At 38.8% G+C, this 26,509-nt stretch overlaps 1 protein-coding gene across 1 annotated transcript in view; it reads right to left on the bottom strand.

Moving 5' to 3' along the window:
* The window catches only part of Ptx1 (pituitary homeobox homolog Ptx1), a 261,443-nt gene extending 238,988 nt beyond the window's left edge, over window positions 1-22,455 (bottom strand). The window contains exon 1 of the mRNA XM_071584426.1: window positions 21,939-22,455. Within this exon, the coding sequence (XP_071440527.1) occupies window positions 21,939-22,455 (517 nt within the window). The remainder of the gene's footprint in view (window positions 1-21,938) is intronic.
* Window positions 22,456-26,509: the final 4,054 nt, after the last annotated feature.

The following is a 26,509-nucleotide window of genomic DNA, read 5'->3' as shown; positions in this document are numbered from 1 at the left end:
TATATTGTACAGAGAAGTACACGAGAAGGGAAATCTTCATGAATTGTGGGTATGGGTTAGTGTCTATTTAAAATAAAATTCCATGTCACGCCCTTTAAACCAGATGGGTAAATCTTCCAATTCTCTCCAGATCAATTATCAATGGAAAACATTTGTCCGCAAAAGTTTTTCAGTTGGTGTGTCCAATAACTCCGTTAATGTGACATCGATAATCTCGCTCAGCTGTCAGTGCATGCATAAAAGAGTGATAAAATGTTGTAAAAAATTTGGGTGGATTCATTGAATGGACTGATAATATTATCGTTCATTTTACACACACAAATTCATTTGATGCTTTTGAAAATTAGTTTCTTGATCAATGGACACAAATCATGGAATGTGAATCATGGAGAGGGCATTAAATGAGGTTGAAATGGCAGACATTGAGTGAGGCTACCTGGATATGTAACTTTCCTCATTCCGTATTTGATAATTCATGATCAAGACTAATAAAAATGAACGGCAGACCGAGGGAGCTCATTAAAATTGTGGTAGTAAGAAAAAACGTAGACGAAAATTTAATATTATTTTGATTGGTAAAATTTGAAATGAAACCTCTTTTCATGAAATTTTATTTCGCATTGAAAATATGAAAACGCTATTTCACACAGCGTCGGGCCATCATTGTTTTAAATCGTAGGTAAGAGTATGATGAAGGAAATCGATATCATTGCCGGAATAGAGAATCAACTTGATATTCGAAGCATGCTGACTAAAATCCTTATTCCATTGTAAGTCAGAACTGTTATTTTATTACTGCTTGAGCTTATTTGAAGTGGAATTTATTTACTGCTACTTCTTATACCTTAATTAGGCATCATATTGCCTTGAAAATCAATCGAAAGAGGAACAGGTTTCAGGTAATTTTATCTCAGCCACTGTTGAAGAGTATATAGGCATACCAAAATAGATAGATCCATGATGCAAAGTGAGACAAAAAAGTAAATTCTTGATCAAATCTTCAAAATCCCTTTTGAAATCGTAGAAGAGATGGATTCTCAACACAAATCTAAATCGGTTGCTAACCACTTTACAGGGAGCCGCGATTTCTCCGCAAAAAATATGCTTTTTTTCAGTTGGCAGAGCTCAACTTATGATTGCAGTTAAGAATACATTACCATTAGGTACCCCCTGTCTTTACTACTGCAGTACTAAACTATACTTTTATAATTATGTTATTTCAGTTTGAAAAATGAACGTATTCCCACGTACGTTTCTTGTACTTGGGGTCTTGAGGCTTTTCCATATCCCAAAATCCCAAAGATTTTTACCATCAGACATTTCTTCCAATTAATTCAATCCTCTTAATGTCACCCATTCTATGTCCCCGCTTTACTGTCTAACGTCAACTTGACTTGATATATCATAGTTTTGGTCCTTATTCATTTAGTTCTTACTTATTTGGTAAGTATCCGGGTTTCTCAATTGTTTTACTTTTGCTAGTGTTCTTCAGTCCTTTCGAAACATTTGTTAAGTGATTTTTCATTCCTTTTTGCTCTTGAATCTTTGTTTTTAAAATTTAAATTCGAGTAGACACAAGAAAATAGGACATGCTATGCTGAGTTTCCCTACAAATTTCACAATGCACGACAAGGGTGTAAGATGGGATGAGTGGATGGCGTCCTGTACGTTTAAAAACAGGAAAGATTGTAGGAGTGAGTATTAGTAAAACAAATATGGTGGAAAAATTGGTATTTCACATTAAGTACGAGAAAAATAGAATAAAATAACTGAAATTACATACTATTACAGAAGAATATTTAAAATTGAGGTATTAAATGATATTTTTATGTTTTCCAATTTTTAATTGATAGGGAATTGTACAGTTAGACATAAGGTTGCATTATGCTCCATTGGAGTGTATTATTTTTGATATTTTATCGTTTAAGGAAGGTTTTGAATGGAAACAGACTGAGCACCACGATATTCCTTAGTCTTGGTTAACAAGACACGTGGCACTCTACAAACTACAATATACCCTTCAAACCCGCAAACTTACTTCCCGATTTCATTTCAACCAACATGCCCATTCTTATCCTCTCCCGTCTTGCCTCCACAGTGTCTTCTCCTCTATCTCAGTTTTCAGCATCCCATCCCTAATGAAAATTTTCTGGGCCCTTCGGTCCTTCCTCTTTTAGATTTCCCCCAATAATCTTCTCTCCTTCTCTACCATGCCTAGTACTTCCTTGTTTGCTTTTTTCTATCTATTTTAATTTTCCCATTTCCATCCTTCTCCTCTTCCCAATCTCAAAAGCCTTCAATTTAAACCTGTCACCTTACCTGGGTGACCAATTTCCGTCCATTTGATAATTGTGCGTACAATATGAGATAATTTGTTGGAAAAAAGAATGTTGCCACTACTTTGCAGGCTCCTAGGTTCAAGCTATGAGATGAGCGTCGCAATGATGTTTACGGTACTTTTCAAGCAGAGTTAAAGGCGTAGGGCTTAAATATTGCCCAAAATCCATATTATACTTTATAATGCAACAGAATTTTAGCATAGCAAACTCCGTGTGATTTCCTGCTGTAACAATAACGTTGGCGCTGAATAAAGTATTGAGGATACTTGTTCATTTTGTCCCAGGTTACGACCATTTAGGCCTTTAAATATCGTTTTGGCAGTCAACAGTGGTGCAGATAAATATTTTTGGACTTAATTCTAAATATAATTTTCTATTCAGCTGAACCGTGAGCTATTTTACCTATGCATGCATTTTCAGAAATTTTCAAGAATTTTCTGAAATCTAGAGTACGTATCCCAATATCTCACAGTATCTCAATACTCACTCTTCATCAAATAAATCGAAAGAAGAAATGTTAGCACTCTACATGTATTGATCGTGTGCAGAACTCTGGCGTTTGGATGAAATGATCCCTATCATATTGTACAGTTTTCGGAAGCTGATCCAACTGAATGGTGTACCAGTACCCATATATATATGGAGAAACTTGCAGTCTATTTCAGGGGTGAAAAGAAAGAGTCATAACTCATTGAGTAAAGGGTAAAAATTTAATGGAGAAGCAGAAAGATGCTTGAAATTGGTGTCAAGGCTGCTCTGAATGATAGGAGTGGAAATATCAACAGTTTGACATTCCTATCGGCAGAAGTACCTATAACACAAGAAGATTTTGAGAGAGCCCGGAATAAAAGCGGACTTCGAACTCCTATTCTCGGAGTGAAAAGACAATTGACCCGAACACAGCACACAGAAATCCAATCCCCGGCCATCATTCCGGGCTGTCGAGAGGGTGTCGCGGCAAGGACAGCCTCTCGCCATCACATCGCTCGGAATTTGCCGCGCGCTCGCAAGCGAAGCGAGCGAAACGACCTCCGACTCCCAGCAACGTTCACCTGTTGTGTGCGGATGGGCTCCCAGCTAACAACCCAGAAACATTCCCCACCAACCGAGACACGTTTTAAAAAAACCAACTCCCACCGGTTGTCCTCCACCCCCACCGCCGCCAACGTCACACTCCTTCACCTCCCCACCTCACCCTTAAACAACCCCCACACCCCGACAAACGCTCTTCCGCGTCGTGGAGACACCCTGTCTGTCCGTCCGCCGCCAAGGCACGCGACCCCGCCGGCGAACTCGGCCAAACCTCCTGCTCTCTCTCTCTCTCTCTCTCCCTCTCTCTCCCTCGGGGCTCCGGAAAGAATGGGCTTGCTTGCGCGTGTGTGAGCTAGTACGCGTCTCCTCTCCTCAGGCGTGCACTCGTGCCGTGGACTCGGTAGCCCGCCGTCGGCGTCCGGCCGGGAAACGTTGTCACGGACGTCTCTTGAAACGCATCGCGCCTGTGAATTTCCCACCTCCACCCAACCTTCCACAGAACACAAACCAGAGATGGTTGGTGAAGTGGTGGTCCTACGCATTCAACTTACGTTTGATGTTGGACGATTTTCCATGAATAAGTCAAAGCCATTATACTGATGGAAGTAATTTTAATGAAAAATGAAAGGTAGCTATTCACGTTGGTTAAGTCACGTTCGAGGTTGATGCCAATTATATTGTAATCTAGCAGGGAAGGTGGTCCTTTACGTATCAAATAAAGCTGAAACAATAGATGTCAGAAACTCCAACGAGTGTGTTATTTATACCGGTTCATAACAGAAATTGGTAGGGCAAGCAAACCTACAACAACGAAGAAGATAAACAGGAACTTTGGAAGGTTACCAAAGCAATCAAGTTTACTTCTTTCATCGAGAGAGTTATCGAGAACCCTAGCTTTTCCTGCATATTAAACACTCGAATAAAAATAAATAATATGTTTTCGCAATGATAGATTGAAAGTCTTATTTTTCCCTTGAACAATTTGTGATACAAACAATACATTTTGTCATATACATTATCCTTTATAAACAGTTGTAAAATTCATTTCACTACTCCCTTTGCCTCAGAAATGTGAGCTTGATAGGGACTCTAAACCTGAGAACCGAGACCAACCTCACACAAGTCCGAGGATCCCTAACTAATAAGATCCTGAATTGGACCACAGGTTTGCTTTTGCAGTCATTAGAGAGTTTCATCTCGAAGTTTATGCAAGTTATACTTGTGCCTGCCCATATAAAAAGTCCTTTCCTTCATGGAAGATTATGAGTTCATTACAAGGTGCCTGCTGATTTTTTATGAATTAAATTCAAATAATATTGCAATAATAGTTTTTTCACGAAAAAAATTATTTTCATTTGCTTTAAATAACAATTTGAACAAAATGTATTTCGCCAGCGTTGATTTGTTTTTTAACAGCGTAACGTTCCACTGGCTACAGATACTGATGAAACAAATGAAAACTTTCCCCAGTAATGTGAAAATTTCATGAAAGTTCCATTGAATTTCTTGATATTTTTAATAGCATTAACTCGTCACGTATTTGTTTATACGTATAAAGATTGATACTCAAACTTGACATTTTTTTTGGGATCGGAAGGAACCTATTCAATCCCTTCGGCTGGTGCACATCCTTTTATTTCCCTCATTCATTTTCATTTGATAAATTTCACCAATTTTTCCTGTTAATTCTTCATTATCAATGGTCTCTAGTGTTCTTTTCATACTTCTCTACCCTCTTCCATTACCGTATTGGGCAAACTATAATCCCTCAGAATATATCTTCTTCTGTTGTCTTCCAGAGGGCTTTCGCTTCATCCATTCGTCGTAGAATAGAACTAACTAGAATATTCTGGTTAAAGCTAGAAGCAACATTTTCTTTTCACCATATAACACTCGTAATATATGAAGACATGTTGCAAAATTTGTGTTCGGTCGCCCCCTTTCCACGCGGTTTTTGGTGGATCGCGGGGTGCTAGGTGCATGAAGAAATAGAGTGAATGCATTTAGAATGGCTGGTGGCCTACCATACCCTGACACATGTCCTTATGATGGCTTGCGGGGTATTGTGTAGAAGTAGATGAATATTCATTAGTCAGTTTATGCAGTATTTTCGTACGAAAAGTGAAGATTCAGGCGTGATATTGTGGAATCGAGACATAATAAAAACTTCGTTGCAATTTTCCACAGTTAAAACTTTATTTCCGACCATGGTTTCGATACACTGTATCATCATCAGGAATCCATGGTCGGAAATAAAGTTTTAACTGTGGAAAATTGCAACGAAGTTTTTATTCAGTATTTTCGTCTTCATCCATCACATTGCATCCAAATTTCTTTAACAAGGTGTTATTAATTTTGTAGAAGGGTTAAGAATATAGAGTTTAGCGTTCGGCTACAAGCAAGAGAGTACGGGTTTGATTTCAAAAGAATTTGGATGCACTGAACTTCACACAAACTGTTTTTCTGGGAAATCACAAGCGGCTTTCACATTTCACGCCTTAATATTAGGTGAAATCTGCCCTCGCTAGCCTAAAATCCACTTTCGGGTTGATTACTGTGGCTCTGCGGTTTTATTAAATAAGTTTATAAATGATAAATATGTTCTGGTAATTCCAAATACTTGGTCGTATGTTTCTTATGGTCTTCCTGACATTTCAAACTGATTACTGTGTTGCATCCAGGTGTTGTATCTTTAGTTTGCACGCAGATATGATTGCTTAATATTTTAAAAAATACTCGTCCATTGTAGAATACATATTATGAATATTCTGCTGCTATTAAATTACTTCTTTGATATTTCTTTTCACCTGGAAAAATCGGAAAAATCATGAGTAAGCACATCTAAAACCTTTCTATATTCATTAAAGCCCTTTCAAAATGAAAAAAATACATAAAATCAAAGCAAGTAGCATGAAAGAAACTGTTGAGAGACTCTTGCCTGGAAGAAAAACATTCAGGCCATGGAAATGAGGCCAAAAATGCTTAAGTGAGGCCGACCTTGTTTTCTTTCTATCTTACCCAAGACAATCAAGTCACAAGGTCAAATGAACTAGAAGGTTCCTTAGACTTTTTTTCGTAACTTTTATATGATTCCTTCTCTTATTCAACTTTTCCATTTCCACCTGCTTCATTTAATCTTTTGCCATGACTTGATTAATGTTTGCTTTCAAAAATTGATTACATCCCCTGACATTCTTCCTAACATTTTTTCTGTGACCTTTCTGGGTGACATTGGAAAAAAACAACCGATAATTTGACTGCGACCCACCTATATTGAATAAAGTGCCTCTCTCTGTTTTATCAGGTACTCGCGGGTGAGCTGTATATCTATCCCTCTCCATAGTAAGTCTTAACTCTATATTTAGTAAGTCTCCGTCGGTGGAAATTGCAAAATAATTTCTGCTTTCATAAATGTGATCGGTTCGTTTTCCATGAAGTGGTCTCGTTGCATCGTGAACGAATATCCTTGAAAGTCGACGACTGGAGGCTTCTGAGTTTGCATAACCTTGCGTCCGCTACATAAACCCTCAAATCTGACCGGGATCCTCAACTTCCTTTTTCACCTTAGACAACAAAAGACAACCTCCCCATATGTGTTGCCTGCAGCCTTTTTTCCAGACTTTTCGAAATGTGTCCTCATAAGTAGAGAAAATAATGAAGATAGCTTGAGTATCACGCAATTGAATTACGTTTTTATCATGTGAACATAGAATTTCGGGAATTTCGAGGAATCGTAGTACTTCGTCTCTGTGAGACTAGACTCACAGCTGTCTACCAAAATGTGGGAGTTTGTGTCCTGGTTGCTATGATTTTTTTGATCCTTGTATTAGTCACATCGGTCGTTTTTCACAATCATAATCCGAATTAACCTTAAATTGTATTCCTAGTTGTGCGAACCTTAGTGATAGTCTGGGGAACGACCTGAATTAAAAATATGATGTCGAGTTAGGTCAGGTCGAGACTTGAGGACGACGGCAAAGTCTTGCATGTACTTGTTGTCACCTGAGCTCCAAGGCCTTCCTTGCCTCCGGTGGTCCACAAGGAGAAGAAAGAAAAATAAAGCAATCCCGGGTGAGAAAGGTGCTGGGGGGATGGGGGAAGAGAAAGAAGTGGAGGAAGAAGGGGAAGAGGTAATAAATCTCGTCTGTGAAGCCTCGCACACGATAAGATAATTGCGCGCCAAATTTTGCACGCCAAAAAATATTTCGGAGGTTCCCCTCACCCAGAGGTCCTTGCCCCTAATCGAATCGGTCGCCAGGCCTTTTTGTACTGATAGCACCCGATGTAGGGCACCCCTGGCGGCCATGAAAATTAATTTGTCGAATCCACTTTGCGCCGCTGAATTTCTCATCTTTTCACTCATGCATTTCTATGATATATGTCTGTACTTATAGGGGTTAGGCGGAAGAAGGGACCAAAAATTCTCAATCTTACCCCAATAAAGACGTTTAACAAATAAAAAATGAAAAATGTCTCATCAAACTACATGTCATGTCCTGTATGTCATTTTGGGGATTTTGTGTACTTTTTGAAATTAAATTTTAAGTTTAACAGTGATTCAAATGTAATACGTACTTAAAACGTTTTATCTACCTCAGACTTTCGTCTGTTCATACCATATAGTCGTGTTCAGTCTACAGGTGAAATGTTTGGAAATATATATTTAGCAGGTAAACGGGTCAAAATATGCTTGCTTTGAAGGCGTTCTCCGGCTATTTTACAAATTCAATAAAATTACTTTTTTATCAAATGGACTTACTACTGTCGAATTTTTGCTGCAGTAAAAGTTCAGTGGAGATTTTTTCGTTACACGTTTGGTATAATCGAACTCGAAGGTTCTTAGATGTGTCTCGTTATTCCAAAGAATTATGCGAGAGAAGAAGAGTAATACTTTACCAATAAAACCAGGAGAGAGCAAACTTTTAAATTTAGAAGAAATTTTGTTTCCGGGGAGAATGGCTTTCAAAAATGGGAGAGTAAAGTTGAAAATATTAAGCTGAATGGGGTATTTTCCATTTCTAGCATATAAAATGACAACTAACTCAAATTAATATTAGCAAATAAATAGAGCGTACACAAACACTTATGGAGGTTAATTTACTTCGACCTTTAAAATTTATATCATATTATTTCCAGCAGAAAAATAAAATTCAAAGCGAAAGAATGTGAACTATTGAAAAATGATAGAAAATAATATGAATAAAATGAGGAATTAAGTATTCCTCGGTGTACAAAAATTCTAGGAAAAGTGAGAAACACAAGAGTAAAACTTTTGCACATTCTAAGACATAATACTGTGCTATAGGTTGTAATAGAAGAAGCTAGGGCACAAAAATAATACAATGCCAAAGGAGAGACATAAGCGCATTTGTAAATAATAAATAAGTTCGGTAAGCAACAGAATAGCTTGGATGGCTGCTAAAGCCTGTTACTAAATAACATATGTTCAACATGAAAGACACTCAAATGACATATTTTTATTGACAGGCAAAGATACTAAGGGTAATAGGAGAAGAGTCCACAATATAACTGGAGGATGAGATAATGTGTTGCAAATCGGCTCAACTCAATCTCCACATTGCCCCGTATCTATTCATAAAGGATAAACTATATTTTTCTTGGAAACGTTACTCATCTAACTCCATGACCTACCTCCATATATCGATAAAAGAATGCAGTTGGCCCTTGGCTTCGCAATGATATTTTTGCGAGAGAAATTAATACAATACGCTTTCACAGACTCTCTTTATTTTTTCCAAAACACTATTAGCCTAAATTCACAAAAATGAATTTCCAGAAGGTGAATAAGTTACTCAGATACGATTTCTGAAGAGTGGAGCCGGAAAAAAATCATTGCTACTTTTCTCTGATTTCAAATGGCCTTAAATACGAGGTAGTAAATGTTTCATTTGAGTGGACGTTTTCGTACTTTTACCACGCAACAAGCATTTATTTATTCGTAAATCATTTTCATTCTCGCACGCACGTGTGTGTTGTAATTTTCAGGAATTATCTCAAAAGGCAAAAAAAAAATAGCATTCCATAATTGAATTTTAAAATTCGATGGTTGCCGATCGCCGATCCGATCACGACTCATTTATATTCACCAGTATTGTGAAGAATACTAAACGGCAATGCATTCTATTTAAAAAAAATAAATTAATCAAATGAGCATTAAATAAACAACGGGAACCAATACTGAAATTGAATTAGTGAATTTTTCACATATTTACTGCACTTAAAAATTCAAAAGACTCAAATTCACTGAAATATTTTCATGCTAAAATTCTCATCATGAGGGAACTGATCGTTCCGTATTTTATGCTGTTGAATTGTAAACGATAACATTCATGCATGGACGTCGGCCATTCGATTATAAAACGGACGAATTTGTGTCATATCTCATTCGAGTGAAGACGAATCCGATCATCCCCAGGGTTACTGCAGTGGCTTCCAGTCCCTGAGGATAATGGTTTAAGGGAATGAAGGGAGGGTTTTGAAATACAAGAGTAGAGAGAGAGATGGCTATAAGAAGAAGCAGGTCTTTCCTGAGGGCATTATTAGGATAGTTTCTCTTAAGCGCTTCCTTAGGGGTAGGCAGGGTCACCAAATAAATCAGGCGGCGGGAATACAGTGTGTGGAGGCGCCAGCACCGCTGAGACTGCGGGAAAATATATGTGCACGGAGGAGACAGATGGGCGTAGATACCTACTACTGCTGTTTGATTCTCTTGAAATGCATTTATAATAAAGGGGCCGTAAACATATACCTACATATTTAGAGAATATGCGTGCAATGAGGTCATGAATTCCACTCATTCTTAAAATTCGTTTAAAATACAATTAATGTGATCTGTTCGTATTTTAGTCGCGTAAATATTAATTAAAGACTAAAACTTTGTATATTTTTATAGTATTTTATTTGCGGACGATCGGTTTCATCACTGAGGCAACATAATCACGTAATGATAAACGCCTCAGCGATAAAAACGGTCGTCCGTGTATAAAAAATAAGTTTTATTGTTTTGATAATCATGGATTTTCACTAAGTTAAGGCTGAAACCATTAAATTTAAGGAAACCAACCGGACCCGGATGCGTAAGTTTTAAAAAACCCACATCATTCGTACTTTTTAAATAATAAACTGTGTTTAAAACATAAACATTTCCAAATAGTTTTGTCTTACTTGTGACGACAGATCTTAGATATGACACCAGAACGTTTATTAAAGAGGAAAATCCTTTGAACGAATTTGTATTTTTATCCGTGAAATTCCAAAATTTTCATTTTTCTTTCGGCGAATCACTATCCAAGCAAGGTAGAAAAGAGCTCGAGGCGATAATTTGAGTTAAAGATACAGATTTTCTTATACATAAGTTTCAAATTTTTAACTTGATTAATTACAGCTTAAACTCCAAAAAAAAATTGAACTGGTAATGGAAAAACGAGTCTTCAAAAATACCTCAGGATCTTCATTTATTAACCAATCAAATATAAGATGTGTGGTCATAACCATTCATCATCGGACAGATTTGAGCTTATAGTTAAATCAATTTTAGTGATGACTGAGGAACACATGAAGGTAAGTGTTTGATAAATTAAGTATTTAGCAATTTATTCAACTTCTGAAAGCTAGGTTAGCCACATCAAATTATAATACGCGATTTCTATAATTGGCTTTCGGCTTACAAGAAAATGTGTATTTGAAGTTGCCAAAGGGATTTCCTATGAACGATTATTGAAAGACAAAGGTGAAAGGAAGACGTAGCAATTCGGTCTCTATAAAATGAGAAAGCTAAAGAGAATTTGAAAGTTGTATGCTTTATAAATATGTCAACAGTTGATCGCGAATTGCAAGAATAACTATGTGATAATAGGATTAACTGGAAAAGTAAATGACACCAATGCTTGGAAACCGGTAGTACCTTAATATGTTTCTGCAAAATTTACAAAGATTTTTGTTTTCTCTGTGAACAGCGGCAATTATAGTTTTACTTAACTTTTCCATTTGCAAACATTTAATAATTATGTGATTGGTTCATTTTAATATGTATTAATTTTTAAAATCCATTATAGAATTTGTTATTTTAAACTTTTAGGAAAAAATACATTTTTTGGATACTCATTGATCTTCAGATGATTAATTAAAATTATTTTCCCTATTTCTTGATGAACGAAGGGTTACATTGCTCATCTAGTTACCAGGAAAATGAACCTTAAATTTCCACTCTGGTGCTCGGAAATTTTCCCCTATATACATATACTTTCCGCAGTACTTTGGAGAAGCAAAACAGGTCAGAGTAAAGGGAATTCGGCCCGTCAGAAATATTTCATAACTAAATTGATGCTACGGGGTGTTAACATAATGGATAAAGCGGTCTTAGAATGACGTTACGTTCAAATAAAAAAACTGCCCGCCGAGCGCCCTGAGCTCATGCTGTATAAATAATAACTTTGACTCCAGTAGTGTTTAAGAAACAGCAGAGAATGAAGTAATAAAAACCTCCCCCTCCCATTCATCAAGAGTGAAATTTTAACACTCTGTAGAGCTTATAGTAGCCTTAGTCTTGTGTTAAATGACCTTCTTCTGGTAATGTATTGCATATTTTTTGTAGTATACTGCTTATACTACGGATTAAATATTTGGTAAAGCAAAAATATTATAATACAATGTACCAACATTATAAAATGAATTTCCCATTACCCTACGTTTGATGCCATTATACAAGAGTAAAACTATAACGTCATATCGTAATTTTATGATTTTAGATTTTTAGGAAATAATAGGTAACCGTTTGGTATTTTTTGCATTTTTTGTAAGGTTTATTAATGTATTCTTTCCCCTTACATTTTCTCCATCCAATTGGTTCCTCCTTTGGCTAGCAAGATGATCCTCTAAAGTATTACGCACAGTTAAATATATTTGGAATAAATCGCCATACGAAAATGTTGTGTTTTATGGTTTACTTCAAACCTGAGCAGGGAATAGTGTGAACTTTAATATCCATCAATTACTTAAATATTCAGATTGATTTGAAGGTAATACACGCCACCAATATAGAGATAAATCTATCCGCTGTAATTCTATCTTCGTGAGTGAAATTAATTGGATTGCCATATGGTATACTACGCTTGGGTGCTCTAAAAGAATATAGCGCGTCCAACCTGTTCCCCCTTGTCATACGCAGATGTTTTTTAAACAAATATCGGAAACCATTCAAAGTTGCACGTCCTAAAAGTAGGATATCTTTGAATTGAAAGATTGATTTACTATAATTTGCCAATAGTCCATTCATTTATTTTGTGTCTTTAGCGAAACATTTCCAGAGAAACCAATCTGTTCACCTCCGAGAAGGAAAGAGTTAATCACAATAAAAATTAATAAAGCATGCGAACATAATCGTGAGACCCGTCAACGGAGGGACTTTGCTGTGATTGATCGGTGTCTATCATAAGCAGCGCAACTCCGCTAGACGACCACCTTCACTAGCGGCGCTAGCCTTCCGCCGTTCCCCGCTAGAGGGTGCTCTGGTTGCGGGCGGTCGAAAGGGTTGTCCCATATGCCGGTCCCTATCGAGACATTTATCACGCCGATTGCGTCGCTCTACTAAATATTTGATTCCGGGGCGGATTTAAATGAATATAAACGCACCTTTTTCGCCGCAAACAGAATTAATTTGGGATTAAAGCGGTGAGATTACGCCTAAAATTTTATGGTGGCGGATGGGCGCTTTGCGGACATTAAATCAAATGCCCCGCAGCATTCGCTCCTCATCTTTTATTATCCTCATAAAATTAGGGAGCTCATAGTAACTGAGGAGGGGAGGGGGAGAAATTGGGTTACGGCACAAATTTTGCGTAAAAAATTCATTTCTGTGGAATTTAAAATTAATTTAAACTTATTCGCAAAGCTGTAGTAGCAAAGTGTGTATCATTTGGCTACGCACCAGGCTATTCCGGGTTCGAACCCCGGGAGGTTACATTTGGGTAATTTTTCTGAATACATATTATATTCATCGGAGAAAGTTTAGGCACCAGGGAAAAAGGCACCAGCCTGGTCTTTCCTGTTATTATCAATGTGCACACCATCCACATAGAAAACTCGAGGCTTGAAAATGAACTCAAGCTCTATAATTTTTATATATTTTTGCCCAGGGTTTGGGTTTATAACTGTATGTTTTCCAATTTATTTATTTGATTTATTTATTTATCCTATGAAAAAGCACATTCATTTATCTGATTAACATATTTATTCTCTTGACATTTTGAAATCACATAATAAGATGAAGATTTTCAGTATCTTAATAACGGCCATAACCTAAAACGTTCTCTAATAAAACACTTGAGCCAATGCATTATTTTACATTAGTTTCTATTTGAAAATTTACTTACAACGAACTTTCGAGTCGCCCAAATTTCCTGGAAAGTTTATCCTTGAAAACATTCCCCGTTTAGCGAATACTTCTCTCGTTTAATCAGTATATATGTACGTCCATAAATAATTGTCTTCGTGTTAAGGTAAAAATACCTTGGATATTAATGGTTCTAAAGCAGTGTTAATTTCAATTCAAATCTTAATCATTGCACCTTCGATAACTCGTAGATTTATGTGATTGTTTCTTCTTGTGTCAGTAATGTCATTTTATAGTGGAATACAACCATTTATCTTATTTAACAAATTAATAAAGTGACAGGTCAGAGTCTGACCAAAAGAAGGCCTAAGAGGAGACCGAAAATGTATACTTTCTGGATGTGATTGTCCTTTTAAGTGTTTTCTATTTTTGTATTCTACTGTGCCATCCAAGTGTCATATTGCACTTATGAGTGTTTCTACAGCATCGATATATATATATATATATATATATATATATATATATATATATATATATATGTATACATATATATAATATATACATTTATGTATATGCATATATAAAGCTACTTTCCAGGATTAAGAAACCATTTAGACAGTTATCGTTAGGCGTAGTCTTATATATTACCTTCGATTTGTACCCGAAGTTCGTTCAGTAGTTCTCTGATTTTGCATGCATCATCAATAAAAGAATTTATCTTACGAAAGTAGAAGCCAAACTCATGTAGTAGCACCAAACCTGTTCTCAATTTTACTCAATCAAAAATATTCACGTGTCTACCAAGATAAATACGAGCTTTACCTCGTAAATGAATTCATGTCATTTTGTAAAAATTATGAAACTATGATAACTACGATGTATTGGACAAATAATAAAGGAATGTCGGAATGGACGTGAGATAAACCAAGTTTAGGTCGTGAATGAAAGGCGTAGGGTTGACGAGAAGAGATAAAATATGAAAAAACAGAGAATAAACCTTGCCATATTACGGGAGTATAGACTTAGGGAGGGGTCCTAGCTCCTCAACCGAGGAAACGGTTCAACTTGGAAATATCCAGTCTTACTATCTCGCATTTGGATCAAGATAGAAGTAAGCCCAGGGTCGGGAGGTGTACAGGGTGCGGAGGGGGTTGTGGGGGGGTGGGACCATGAGGGAATTGGAGTGGGTGGAGGCGGAGAAAAGTGGGGGTTTTTGAGTTTGGTGGGAGGTGAGGTGAGGCATCGATATACACTCCCCCGCGGATAAAGAGTGGATTAACCGGCGGCGGCTTGGACCCCTCGCACGCGGGCACTGATTTTTAACCCGGCACCTCCCGCCCCATTTCCCACCTATCGCACCCCACAACCATCACCTCAGGCAACCGGGCGCAAATAAATATATATATATATATATATATATATATATATATGTGTATATATATATATATATATATATATATATATACATATACATATACATATACATATACATATACATATACATATACATATACATATATATATATATATATATACACACACACACATACATATTTTTTTTATCGAAACGCGGGTGCACAATGACTCGAAGGTAATGCTCGCTTATGTACGTGTGCAACTACAAGGTTTCGTTCATTTTTCCCATAGTGTTTTTTTTTCATTGCCATTATTTCGGAAAATATCCCCGAAGGTATTTGTCCGCGTTTTTCTCACCGCTCACTCGTTCATTTCCAGCTCTGTCATCCTCCGTGCGCTACTTTCGCCACCAGGGGTTTGTGGAGAGGGTGTGGGTAGTGCGATGAGGAGGCATGCGTGTATGTGTGTGTGTGTGCGCAGGGTGGTTGGGGTTGTGATTTCGCCCCGCGCCTGGACTCCTGTCCCCCACGGGATGAGAGGGGAAGGGGTGGGTCGATCGTGGATGGTGTGCGGCCGACGGCATAGTGGGCGGTTCGTCACGGAGGGTTGGTTGTTTCCGCGGGGCGGCGCGGGCGTGGAACGGGCGAGTGTTGGGGGAGCGCCCGCGGGAGAGAATTCACGCGGGCGTCGATGCATTAATGATAACGTCCGCGGGAGGAAGATAGAGAGGTAACCGGGAGTAGACGGGTGCGTGCGCTCGGCAATTATCGGCGAAATTATTGGAGTGAGCCGTTCGATTAGGTCCCGCGCACCCGATTGGCTCATTTTATAGTTATGACTCTATCTCGTCCGAGTGTGTTTATATGTAGGTACATATATATCTGCACACATATATTCGGCAGCATGGACAGGAGACTGGGGAAGGGGAGGGGGGCGGAATGTGGTGTGGATCTCATTCGGAAGGAGGGAAAGGGGGGGAGGGGGATAAAAACGAACAATAATTGACTCGAGCGGAATCCTTGCGATCGATTTGCGATGATGAAACTTTTCAAACGCGGGGGAGGGGGTAAAGGGGGTTTTTGGGGGGGGGGGGGGGAGGGAGAAGGGGTTGGAAAGGAACGAGGTAATAACGGGCTTGAAGCCGATTCGCCATTCCCTCCCGTGCGAGACGTTGATGTGGTCGTTCTGTGTTTTTTTTTGGTCATTCTGTGTTTTTTTTTCCTTTGCCCGCCCAGCGTTTCGCAGCGTTTGGGAAAAAAATTTAATTTCGAAATTTCGGCGGCTTCCCCATCGCCGCCTGAAACATTTCGTAATTTCGAAAACTCGATGTGAGAGCAAATGGCCACGCTGACGCGCATTATGGCAATCACACTCTTCGGATAAATCATAATCGGAGCACCGTTCGAATCATTTTCTCACAGAGACTAACCGGCGAATGTTTCTGCTCGCCCATTTGCTGATTCATCCGTAAACATTCTGTTTATGAGCACAGACCGCTCGAATTCAATTTAAATGCCTGAGATCATGAAATTCATAGACCTTTTTTTTATTTATTCTCCGAGTTTCTCGTGTGAATGAAGCACTGGAATTACATAAGCCTCAAAGTTCTATCTATGACGCACCAAGAATTTCTGTACTTTGATGATATTGGGCTATTATATAAAAATATCCTTACGCAATGTTTTGCCTTAAGTCTCAAATATTTTTCTTGAGACTGTGATTGCGAATAACTTACCGAAAATCTATTACTTGCACAGTCACATCAAGAATTAAAATCGTCTTAGGATGAAGCAAGCTTAGAAAAAATGACTATATTTATGATATTTTCAATTATTGCATCAGTCGAAAGGAGGATTGTTTCAATTTGCTTGACCATGTGAAGAACGCACGGTCCATTTTACTTTCTCTGAGAAGATATTAATGACATCGGTACAGGAATTAGCGCATCATGGAAATGAAGTCCGAGAATTATTGCTCATCACTTTTCGCAAAAGTCTGAGATTGGCTATTAGGGACCAATGTGCATGTGATTTATCGTTGGGTAATTGTAAATTGCTCCGTTAAGTGCGTTTACATATCCTGAATTGGATCAGTAAATATTCATTGATCCTCGGAGAGATGTCTTGCTATACCTATATTATGTGCCTCCAGGAGCACCTTAATATACTCATTTGAAATTCTCCGTCAGAATTAAGGATCTAGCATTACCCCTGATATATCAACTGGCAATAAACGCGTTTTGTTGAACTACTTAGACGATTTGGTATTTTAATTCCAATTACGATTGTAAGGGTAGAATGATTTAGTACGAATTACGTCATATGAATGCATTCCATGAAGTCTCAAACACGTCGTACTTTTTCCCTCATATTTTTTTTATTGTATTTAACTCTATCTATATTCATTGCACTGCATAGTGCCTCACTCTCGAGTAATCAAAGGCATTTAAGAATACAATTGCTCTTACAAAGAATGTAATGGTTGAAATATTATAAGATTCAATGAAATATTTTGAGAGTGAATTGCCAGTGTATGTATTTCACGTGAATGAAAGTCAACGTACATTATTCTATTTTTTTGCAATTGAATAATTATAATTAATAATTATAGGGCTATCGTTTAAGTGTTTTCAATGGGTACTGGTAATCACATTTTCTAAGACTCGCCTAGCGCATTGCTAAATACCGTTATACCATACAATACTATGAATTATTCTTCAACTCCACGTCCTTTCTGCCTAGCTACGTTTTGCCGATTAATTGTTCTCATAACTTTGTATTAACGACAAAAGTAGTAAATCTTATGTAATGCAATATTGTCACTTTTAATGTCATAATAATTTTCAACACAAAAATTATTCCGTTGACTTAAAAAATACGATGCTCCAGTTTCTTTGAAACTGTCTTCCGACGTTGCCCTTATGGTTTTAATGCGGGAAAATTTTCAATTTTGTTTTGTTCCAGAAATAAAAAATCGGAAAGCTGGGAACCCAATTTTTCATCCGCGTTCAATAATACAAATCTGTTCTATGCATATGAAATATATACCTAGCTTATTTCAACACAATAATGCATATGCGTTTCTTCAATAAGAGGCTTTAACTGTTCAAGTAATTAAAAGCCAAAACCTATTCTTATAGAATATGTTTTGTCAATTGGAATAGAAGAGACTATAAACGGACACAATGCATTTACGCTGATTTGATCTGTTCAAAATTACTCCACAATAACCATTTTCAAGTCTCGTGAAGTAATATATCCTAATAGAGATATTTACTCAGATTAATATTTTCAAAGCACGTATTTTGATCAATATTATATTATAAAGTTTTAGTGACTTTTTGATAGTTCAAACTATACATTTTCCCGTTTTTTTAACGTTATATGCACACTGCGGTTACACAAATATTGGGTTTATTTAAGATTGAAAAGTCTTTCGAGTGCAATCTTATTCTTGCAGGTGTTAATCCGTTATTCTTATCGACCTTAGGCTTTAAATACAGATTGTTAGCATTTTAGAGATAAACTACCACTTCAGAAAATAATAATATGAAGCGAGATGGTGAGGATGCATAAAGAAACAATTTCGGTACACTCAGAGGTAGGTGGCGCGGTATCCCAGATGACAGGTTTGGTCTGATCGGCATGTCCGGCGCAAAGTTCGTATGATGCTTGTGGGTGTCCCTAAATCATAGGTCCTGCGTAATTTCTATGCATCGGGAGTGTCTGGGAAACATCGAGTGGCACAGATAAAGGTGCAAGTTCCCAATCCTGAATGTATGAATTTCCTATGCCTGTGCATATAATATATGAGAGAAAAGTATCAAGTGAGTTATGACCTCAATCATCAAACCAATCTTAAGAGTTATGACTTATTGAAGAATGAGTGCATCCGAAGTAATACTGTTAAAATACAATTCTTCACACAGGCAATCACTTTTTTCTCCTAATGTGTGATTCATTAAAATTGGCAATTTATAATTAATCATGATATTTCACCATGTCACGACTGAAACGTCTCTTTCTAATGTATCATTCGTTCTCTCACTAATTCGTGATCAATACTATCTCTTACCTTAATAAACACTTACATCTAAACATTCACAAATTGGAATAAAATTACTGCGGTCAAGCAAGCTTATTCACCACCTTTGACATTATCAATATACAACCAATATTTCTTAAAAATTACATCTACGAGCGGAAATTATGAGAATATTGAGTTTGTGGAATACACAAAAGATAGTAAATATAGCTGGTTCGTATCTTCCTTATTTTTAAGGAAATAATCATGTTCTCAAAATTTAAATAAGGATAGAAATAATTCATATAACAAAGTTGTTGAGTAAATATCGTATTGACGATTGGATAGTTAGGAAGTTCATTATTAAGTACTTGTAAATGCTAATATATTGTTTTCACTGGTACAAGCAATTTGAGAGATTTTCAAATTCTATTTTGCAGCTTTAGGGATGCCGATTTCATCTATATGTATATTCACATTCAAACACGAAAAACCGCCATATGGCGAACAAATATTCTTTCACGTGGAAATAAATACAAGGAAAGGGATTGGAACACTTATAAAGACGAACACAGGTAAATATACATCTTTATGTACACACATATATGTACATATATGTGTGTACATAAAGGACACACCCACACACATGTATATATGCATGTGTGCGTGGGTAAATATATATATATATATATATATATATATATATATATATATATATGCATGTGTGTGTATTTGTGTGTGTGGCCTGATGATACATTTAATGGTTGTTAAATCATGGTGCAAAAGTGAAACTTAATTTCCTCATTGCTCTAAACAGTCATGAACTTATTAATTAGAAATGAGAAAATAATTCATGTGGTAATCACGCGGTGGCGGGATTCAATTTAGGAAACTTGTTTTATGCCGCTAATTTAATAACTTGATGAAAATGATTCGGACGCAATACCCTTAAGTCGCTCAATACTGATGAAACAAATGTTTCGGAACGAAGAACATTTTAAAGTTTTTGGTAAAATAAGACTACCTGTATAAGTCGAATTCATCGATAATTGAGATTGTAGTGGTGAGAGGCCTTATGGATAAATTTATCTTCAACCTGATTCCATATTTATTAGTTTTCTAATGGCTTATTGGAACCATTATTATTTTTTTAAATTGAGCAATATTTATGATTTGAAAATTCCTTTATCTCTATCTATCAAATTAACTTATGGCATCATCATTATTAACGCGATAAATCTAAGCAATTTTTTTAAAACGAAAAATTCATATAGGCATATTTTATATTGACAATATTTGAAAGCATATTATATCTCTGTGTCTTGATATGTATTGATAACATTAACTGATGAGTTTAATTTTCATTCTATTATTCTTATTTTGACAAGGTTTTTTGCATTTCATTGAAAATATAAGCAACATTTGAGCAAACAGCAAAGTACATAAAACAGTAGTCGAAGAGGTACAATAGAAGGATCAAAGGTTTGATATACGAATATTATTAAGCATGATTGGTAAGTTTCTAACATTTCGCCATCAGTCTGTTTATGCTATTGAACCAAGTGGTTATCAATAGCAGGAAAAGTTAGATCGATTCGCTAAATGAGCGATTGACTCTTATATTTAAAAAAAACTCATTGCTTCTGTTAAGAAAGAGGAATTAGAAATTGAATGAAAAAGGTTTTATTGGTCTATAGCAAAACAATACTTTGATTACCTTTTGGCACATGCGAGACTTTTGTGAATATTCAGACTGAATTACTATCATGACGCCCTCGGCTATTCGGATAAAATACATCCGTAGGGAATTAATCAATAGATTAGATTAGCCTTGGAGATCTTTATTCGAAAAAATAATTCGTAAAGCATTTGAAAATATAAAACCTTCTTGATTGCTTGTCATAAATAAGTTCGCACATAAAATTAATTTACGCTTGTAATGTCTGCTATACATTTATAGAGCTTAAAAAACTCCTTTAAAGAATGAATTGATGTATTTGGAAAATTAATACACTTTGGTTCATTCTGAGACAAAATCTCCTCCAACACAATACATCCTGATGAATGTGACAAATATATGATGCAGAAAATGCCAGGGTAACAGACACAGAAAACGAAGAAGTCTGTAAAAGGTGTGCCTAGGGTTTGTGTTGTGACCGCGAATCGTGCGAGAGGAAACGAGTTTCTGAAATAGTCTAAGGGTCTCTCATTATTCGGACATCGTTAGTGGTATAAAGGTTTAGTGAGTATGTGAAAGCATTTCCCAGTTCATAAATAAAAATCGCACGATCAGTACCTAGCAATATTTTACAAATATTATTCTCTCCGATTTCCATCCCAGGATTATTAAATTATAATTAGATAGGATCTTAATTTAAGTAATTTGAAACATTTTGTACGACTGCAATGAGTATTCCACTTTCAAAGGAAGTTCAATGCGAACGCAAGCTTATGTAAAAGAAACTCAACCACCATAAATGAAGTTCTTTTAATGCTAGTTCACATTATACGCCATTCAGAAAAACTACAATTAGGCATCTGAAGGATCTAGCATTTCAATGATTTAACCAATTCTAACCTATTATGAAATTTTTATTGTTCTTAGAACATTTTCATGATACGCGTATTTCGATAATAAAATCTGAAAATAGGATCAGAAGTGCAACACTTGAAGTGGCTTTCTTTTCTGGGAGTACTCTTTCTTCATTTGGGTATAAAAGGGTCGCCGTCGAGGCAATGATAATTTCTCATACTTTGGTTCGGTAAGAGAGTGGGTCCTCGCAGAATAGGCGACAATGGCGTTGGTAACGAAAACACCCACTGCTACTCCCGCTTACCTCGTTTGAGTTTCTCCAACGGCTCGTGGTGCTGATGGTGGTGATGGTGCAAGCTGGAGGCCACGCTGACGGCCGCCGAGTCACCCGCGTGATGCCCCGATGGAGCCCCAGAGGAGGGGGCGTTGCCACCGCCGGAGGCCGGGGACGGGGCCGAGCCCTGATCCGACGCCCCTGAGCCCCCATCGGGGGTGGAGAGGGGGGCCTGTAGGTGGGGTGGGAGATGTTGCAACCCACCCCCGTTGGAGGCACCCCCGTGGTGCTGCAGACCCCCGTGGTGGTGCGGCGGGAGGTGCTGGGAATGGTGCTGCGGATGGTGCTGCGGGTGGTGCTGCGAGTGGTGCGGGGGTGGGGGCTGGTGGTGCGGGTGGTGGCCGTGGGGAGAGTGGTGCTGGGGCGGCTGGTGGTGGTGTTCGACGCCCGACACCAGATCCTGGAGGCAGAGGCCGGAGGCGTCGGAGAGGGAGGCGGCCGCGGCGGCGGCAGCCCCGAGGGGGCCTCCGGCACCGAGGCCGTCCATCCGATAGAGGCTGAGCGCCGTGGTTAGGCCGTTGGGGGCCTCCGTGGGTGGGGAGGGTGGTGGTCTCGCGGGGAGATCGATGGAGCGGGGAAGGTCGGGTCGCCGCGGTTCCCGGTCGACGCGTGTGGGTTCCGCCGGCAAGCCGAACTGGCACTCGCCGTATTCCGAAACGCCGGCGCAAAACTTAAATACTTTTTTTGGGTATATCTGTATATATCAGCCGATCAGGTCCCTGCTCATCCGGAATCACAACTGAGTGACACCTTCTTGAGACACATTCCGGTCTGTTTTCCCCTTTCTCTCTCGTTTCTCCAACGATTCCGCCCGGAGGAATCACGGCCGCTTCTGATATGTTTTGTGGAGCCAGAACTCGTTTCCTCAGTCACCGAATGAACACTACCCCCACGTGATATTTCACCTGACCATTCTCTTTCCGTCTTACGAAGATCCCCACTGCCCTTCCCTGCTTGGTTCACTGTACACCGCCCTCGGCCCTCGGTTTCGCGCAGACGGGCCAAACGACGTGCATGAGAGATACCTCCGCTTCCTCTGGGGTCCCGCAGGGTTCCTCACGTGGTCCACTTGGTTCCTCCCGCCATCGCCGGCAATGCCATCGGAGTCTGCGCTGTGGCTCCCACTTCGCCCCAATTGGTCCTCTCCCGTCGCCGGGGGCGGTGGGCGCGTCAACAAAGGAAATGTGCCCTCACCACGCCTCTCGAAGCAGTCCGATGCACCGCGAATCTCGGAGCCCGACGATCGAAGCCGCCCTCGCCGGTCGACACCGATCCCCGTTCCCGACGGCGATTCTCCCCAAACTCCCCCGATTTGGTTTAAGTCCCAAAGCGGTATCCCTGCTCCCTGCCTTTCCTCGGGGGGGGCTTGCTGTCCCCTTCGCAAAGGGTATTGGGGGGAAGCTGGTGCGCGACCCCTGTTTCGGGGCACGGCGGGAGTGTTTTCCTTCGCGGAAACACGCCGTTCGGACGCCTTCCTCGCCGAGGAGCGTGAGATAACCACCTCGAGAGGGAGAGAGGGGGGGGACTGTCGATCCTGTATCGGCGGCAGTTGGCTCCTCTTTTAATGGCCTCCGGACACGGCACTAGTGGAACTGTGCTCCATCTCTTCTTCCTTCCCTCGCCTCCTGTATCTCTCTCTCTCCCCTTGGCTCGTGTTTTTTCGGAGCGAAGTGTGGGGTTTGGAGGGAGAGGGGTTGGAGTGAGTGAGAGGGGTTTGGTTGGCCCGGGGTCGGGGGCGGGAATGGCCTGCGAGGGGTATGTGGGGGATGAGTGAGTGAGGGGAGGATAGTGAGGAGGGGTGGGAGCGGTGCGTGCGACGTGAATAGGCCGGCTCTGCCTCCCGAGGGTCCCGCCCCCTTTCCCGCCCACACCGCCCTCCTCGCCCCGCCCCCATAGCCTTTTGTGGGCCGAGCCGCCCCCCGTGATCGAAGAGTATAACGCTCCCGGCATGTGTGCGTGGGATACGTTCCCTCCTCCTTTAACCCCCCCCTCCCTCTCCCTTCACTCCCTCCATCCCTCATTGCGTCCGCCTTCGATTGAGCTCACCGCACTTTCCGCCCCAGTCGCATTGTCGCCGCGTACCCGAGGCTCCGGTTTTCGTACCCAACCCCTTTTACTGCAGGTGCGCCGCTAGAACATTTCTCCCTTTGAGGGAGCGCCCACGTTCTGGCTCCAAGAATTATGCTCCTCAGCGCTCCGTGGCGAAGTTGACTTGATTGTTCAATCCGGTGAGGAACTCCTAAGGTGACCACTGTATGCTTAGAACTTACAGCTGGGTCTCCTTGTGCTTGAAACATGCGGGCGGGTTACGAAACAAAAATGTCTAGGGCTTTAAAAAATTTGTTGTCTCATTAGCCGTGCCGGGGGAAACAGCAGAGACGGCGAATCCATGGGGGAAGCCATGGTTTGGGGAATATTAGCGGCTTTAATGGTATTAAAAAATAATGAATCTATATGCTCATTACTGCTTCTGAATCTCTGCTGTCCACTAAGCATAAAATGATCCACTGTGAGGTGTGTTGCTCATGCTAAATAAGTACGATTATTTTCAAACTGTATCATAGTTTTAACCCACACATAATAATATACCCCTCTTTAAGAGGTCACTAGATTCGGAAGCAGAATAGGTACTAGTTTGGCTCGCATTTTGTTTTTTTACGACTCCTTTCGACGTTTCGGGTGACCAACATGGAGACGCAGATAATGCCCTAGTTTTTGGGGTCTTAAAAAATAGTGGAGACAGTTCTGAGTAACCTCTTAGAAGGATAAATGCTAGGAAAATACACGTATATAGCGAAAAATGGAATGATCGTGGGTTTCTTACGTCAGGTCCAATCTTGCGTCATTAGAATGTTAAGTGATTGAATGTCTTGAGGTGAAACTGAGGGGTGAATATAGAGAATGCCTCCGAAGGGGTTGTAATTTAATTTTAACAGTTAAGAGTTTTGCCACTGCCATTAAACGCCGGTTAAAATTACGTAAATTTCGCTGAACCTCTCTATTTTGCTAATTTCAGTTACAATTGAAAATACTTTTTAAAATGTTTCAAAAATAAAATTAACAGTATCAGGGAATATGTTTGGAGACCTTATTGTGAAACATTAGGTGGAAGTAGATTTAACGACTTTACGGAAAGACAAGAAACATTTTGGGCGAGTGGGCTCACCCTTGTAGTTTGATCTTGTATTTGTAGTTCATCTTATGATTGCTCATCCTATCCTGCAAATGAGCGATAAGAGGCAGATGCCAGAAGTAATAAACTTTAGTACATTCCTCATGGCTACCACTTAAAAAGTCTTCAAACCAAATCCAACACATAGAAACCAAGTCCGATTTTCCATCCCTTTACTTTGGTATCCTAAACCTCTGCCACGCATGCAATGACGTACAAAGTGTAATTGAGTGGATTTTTCGAAAATTTCCTATCAATAAATTTCAATAGAATACCATAAGGTTTGAGCGGAGTGAAGTTCATTTTTAAAGATTTAATTCATTTAGGTATTCCATAATTTGGAAAATTATTTACATTTGTGGTAATACATTTCAATCAACCATAGCAGTACACATATTTGCGAAAGAATTACTCGTTTAGGCATTTACTGTCAGTTTTTGCAATACTTAAAATTATTATGGATGACTACGAGCACACAAAATCCTTTAAAATCATCTTGAATACTTTTCCGTTTATCGTTTCATATCCTTTCCCATGGAATAGAATTTAGTGGTGGAAGGAGAAAACGACACGATGAAAGTTAAAATATATTTAAAGCTGAAAAATGAATACAGCACAAATAAAGAGGCGGAGATATTATCACGCTGGTGGCGTTGAAGATTGTAATAAAGTGAGAACCTTAGGTAATCTTCATATAATTAATTCTTAAAAATGTAGCTGCACTGGAAAAATTACATTGTCAGTTCACCATTAAACAAATAATACCTTAGAATGGCGATAAACATTTGCTCGTATTTCAGTAAAATGTACCGCTCAATATGGTTTATTTGAAATTATTAAACTCATGCGACATTAGAACTTCTTATTCAATTTATATTTGTGCGTAGAACTCTTTGTTGCATAAAAGTAGAGTTGTAATTTCATTACTGGAAGTATATGCATATTGGGTTTTAGGAGTGATAATTGTGTTTCCACTCCCAAATATATTGCAACTCCAAACTTTCCAAATAGTGGTTCAGGTTGCTGGTGTATGACTTTGTTGCTGGTAGTGGTAAAACTCTGCTGGGTTATGACGCACTTGATCCAGCTTAAAATCAAAAATGTGCAGAGAAAATCTTACAATATCGCGTCTAAAGTAATTTTAATTTGATCAAGATATAACGGAAAAATTGCCATCATACCTCCTATCATTTCAGAGGAGTAAATTTAAATTATCAATTTAAGCTCGTGAGAAGAGCGCTGGAATGGTTATGTAAAAATATTACTGTATTTTTACTGTAATGGTTATGTAAAATGTATACTGAATTTTTCCATTGGTGTTAGTCAGTAAAATGTATGTGTAAATTATTTTAGAAGAGTGTTCATCTAA

Source organism: Hetaerina americana, unplaced genomic scaffold (assembly GCF_022747635.1).
Source record: "Hetaerina americana unplaced genomic scaffold, ioHetAmer1.1.p SCAF_19, whole genome shotgun sequence".
Lineage (NCBI taxonomy): Eukaryota > Metazoa > Arthropoda > Insecta > Odonata > Calopterygidae > Hetaerina > Hetaerina americana.
Note: the sequence above shows the minus strand (reverse complement) of the source record. Positions and strands in the feature narration are given on the sequence as shown.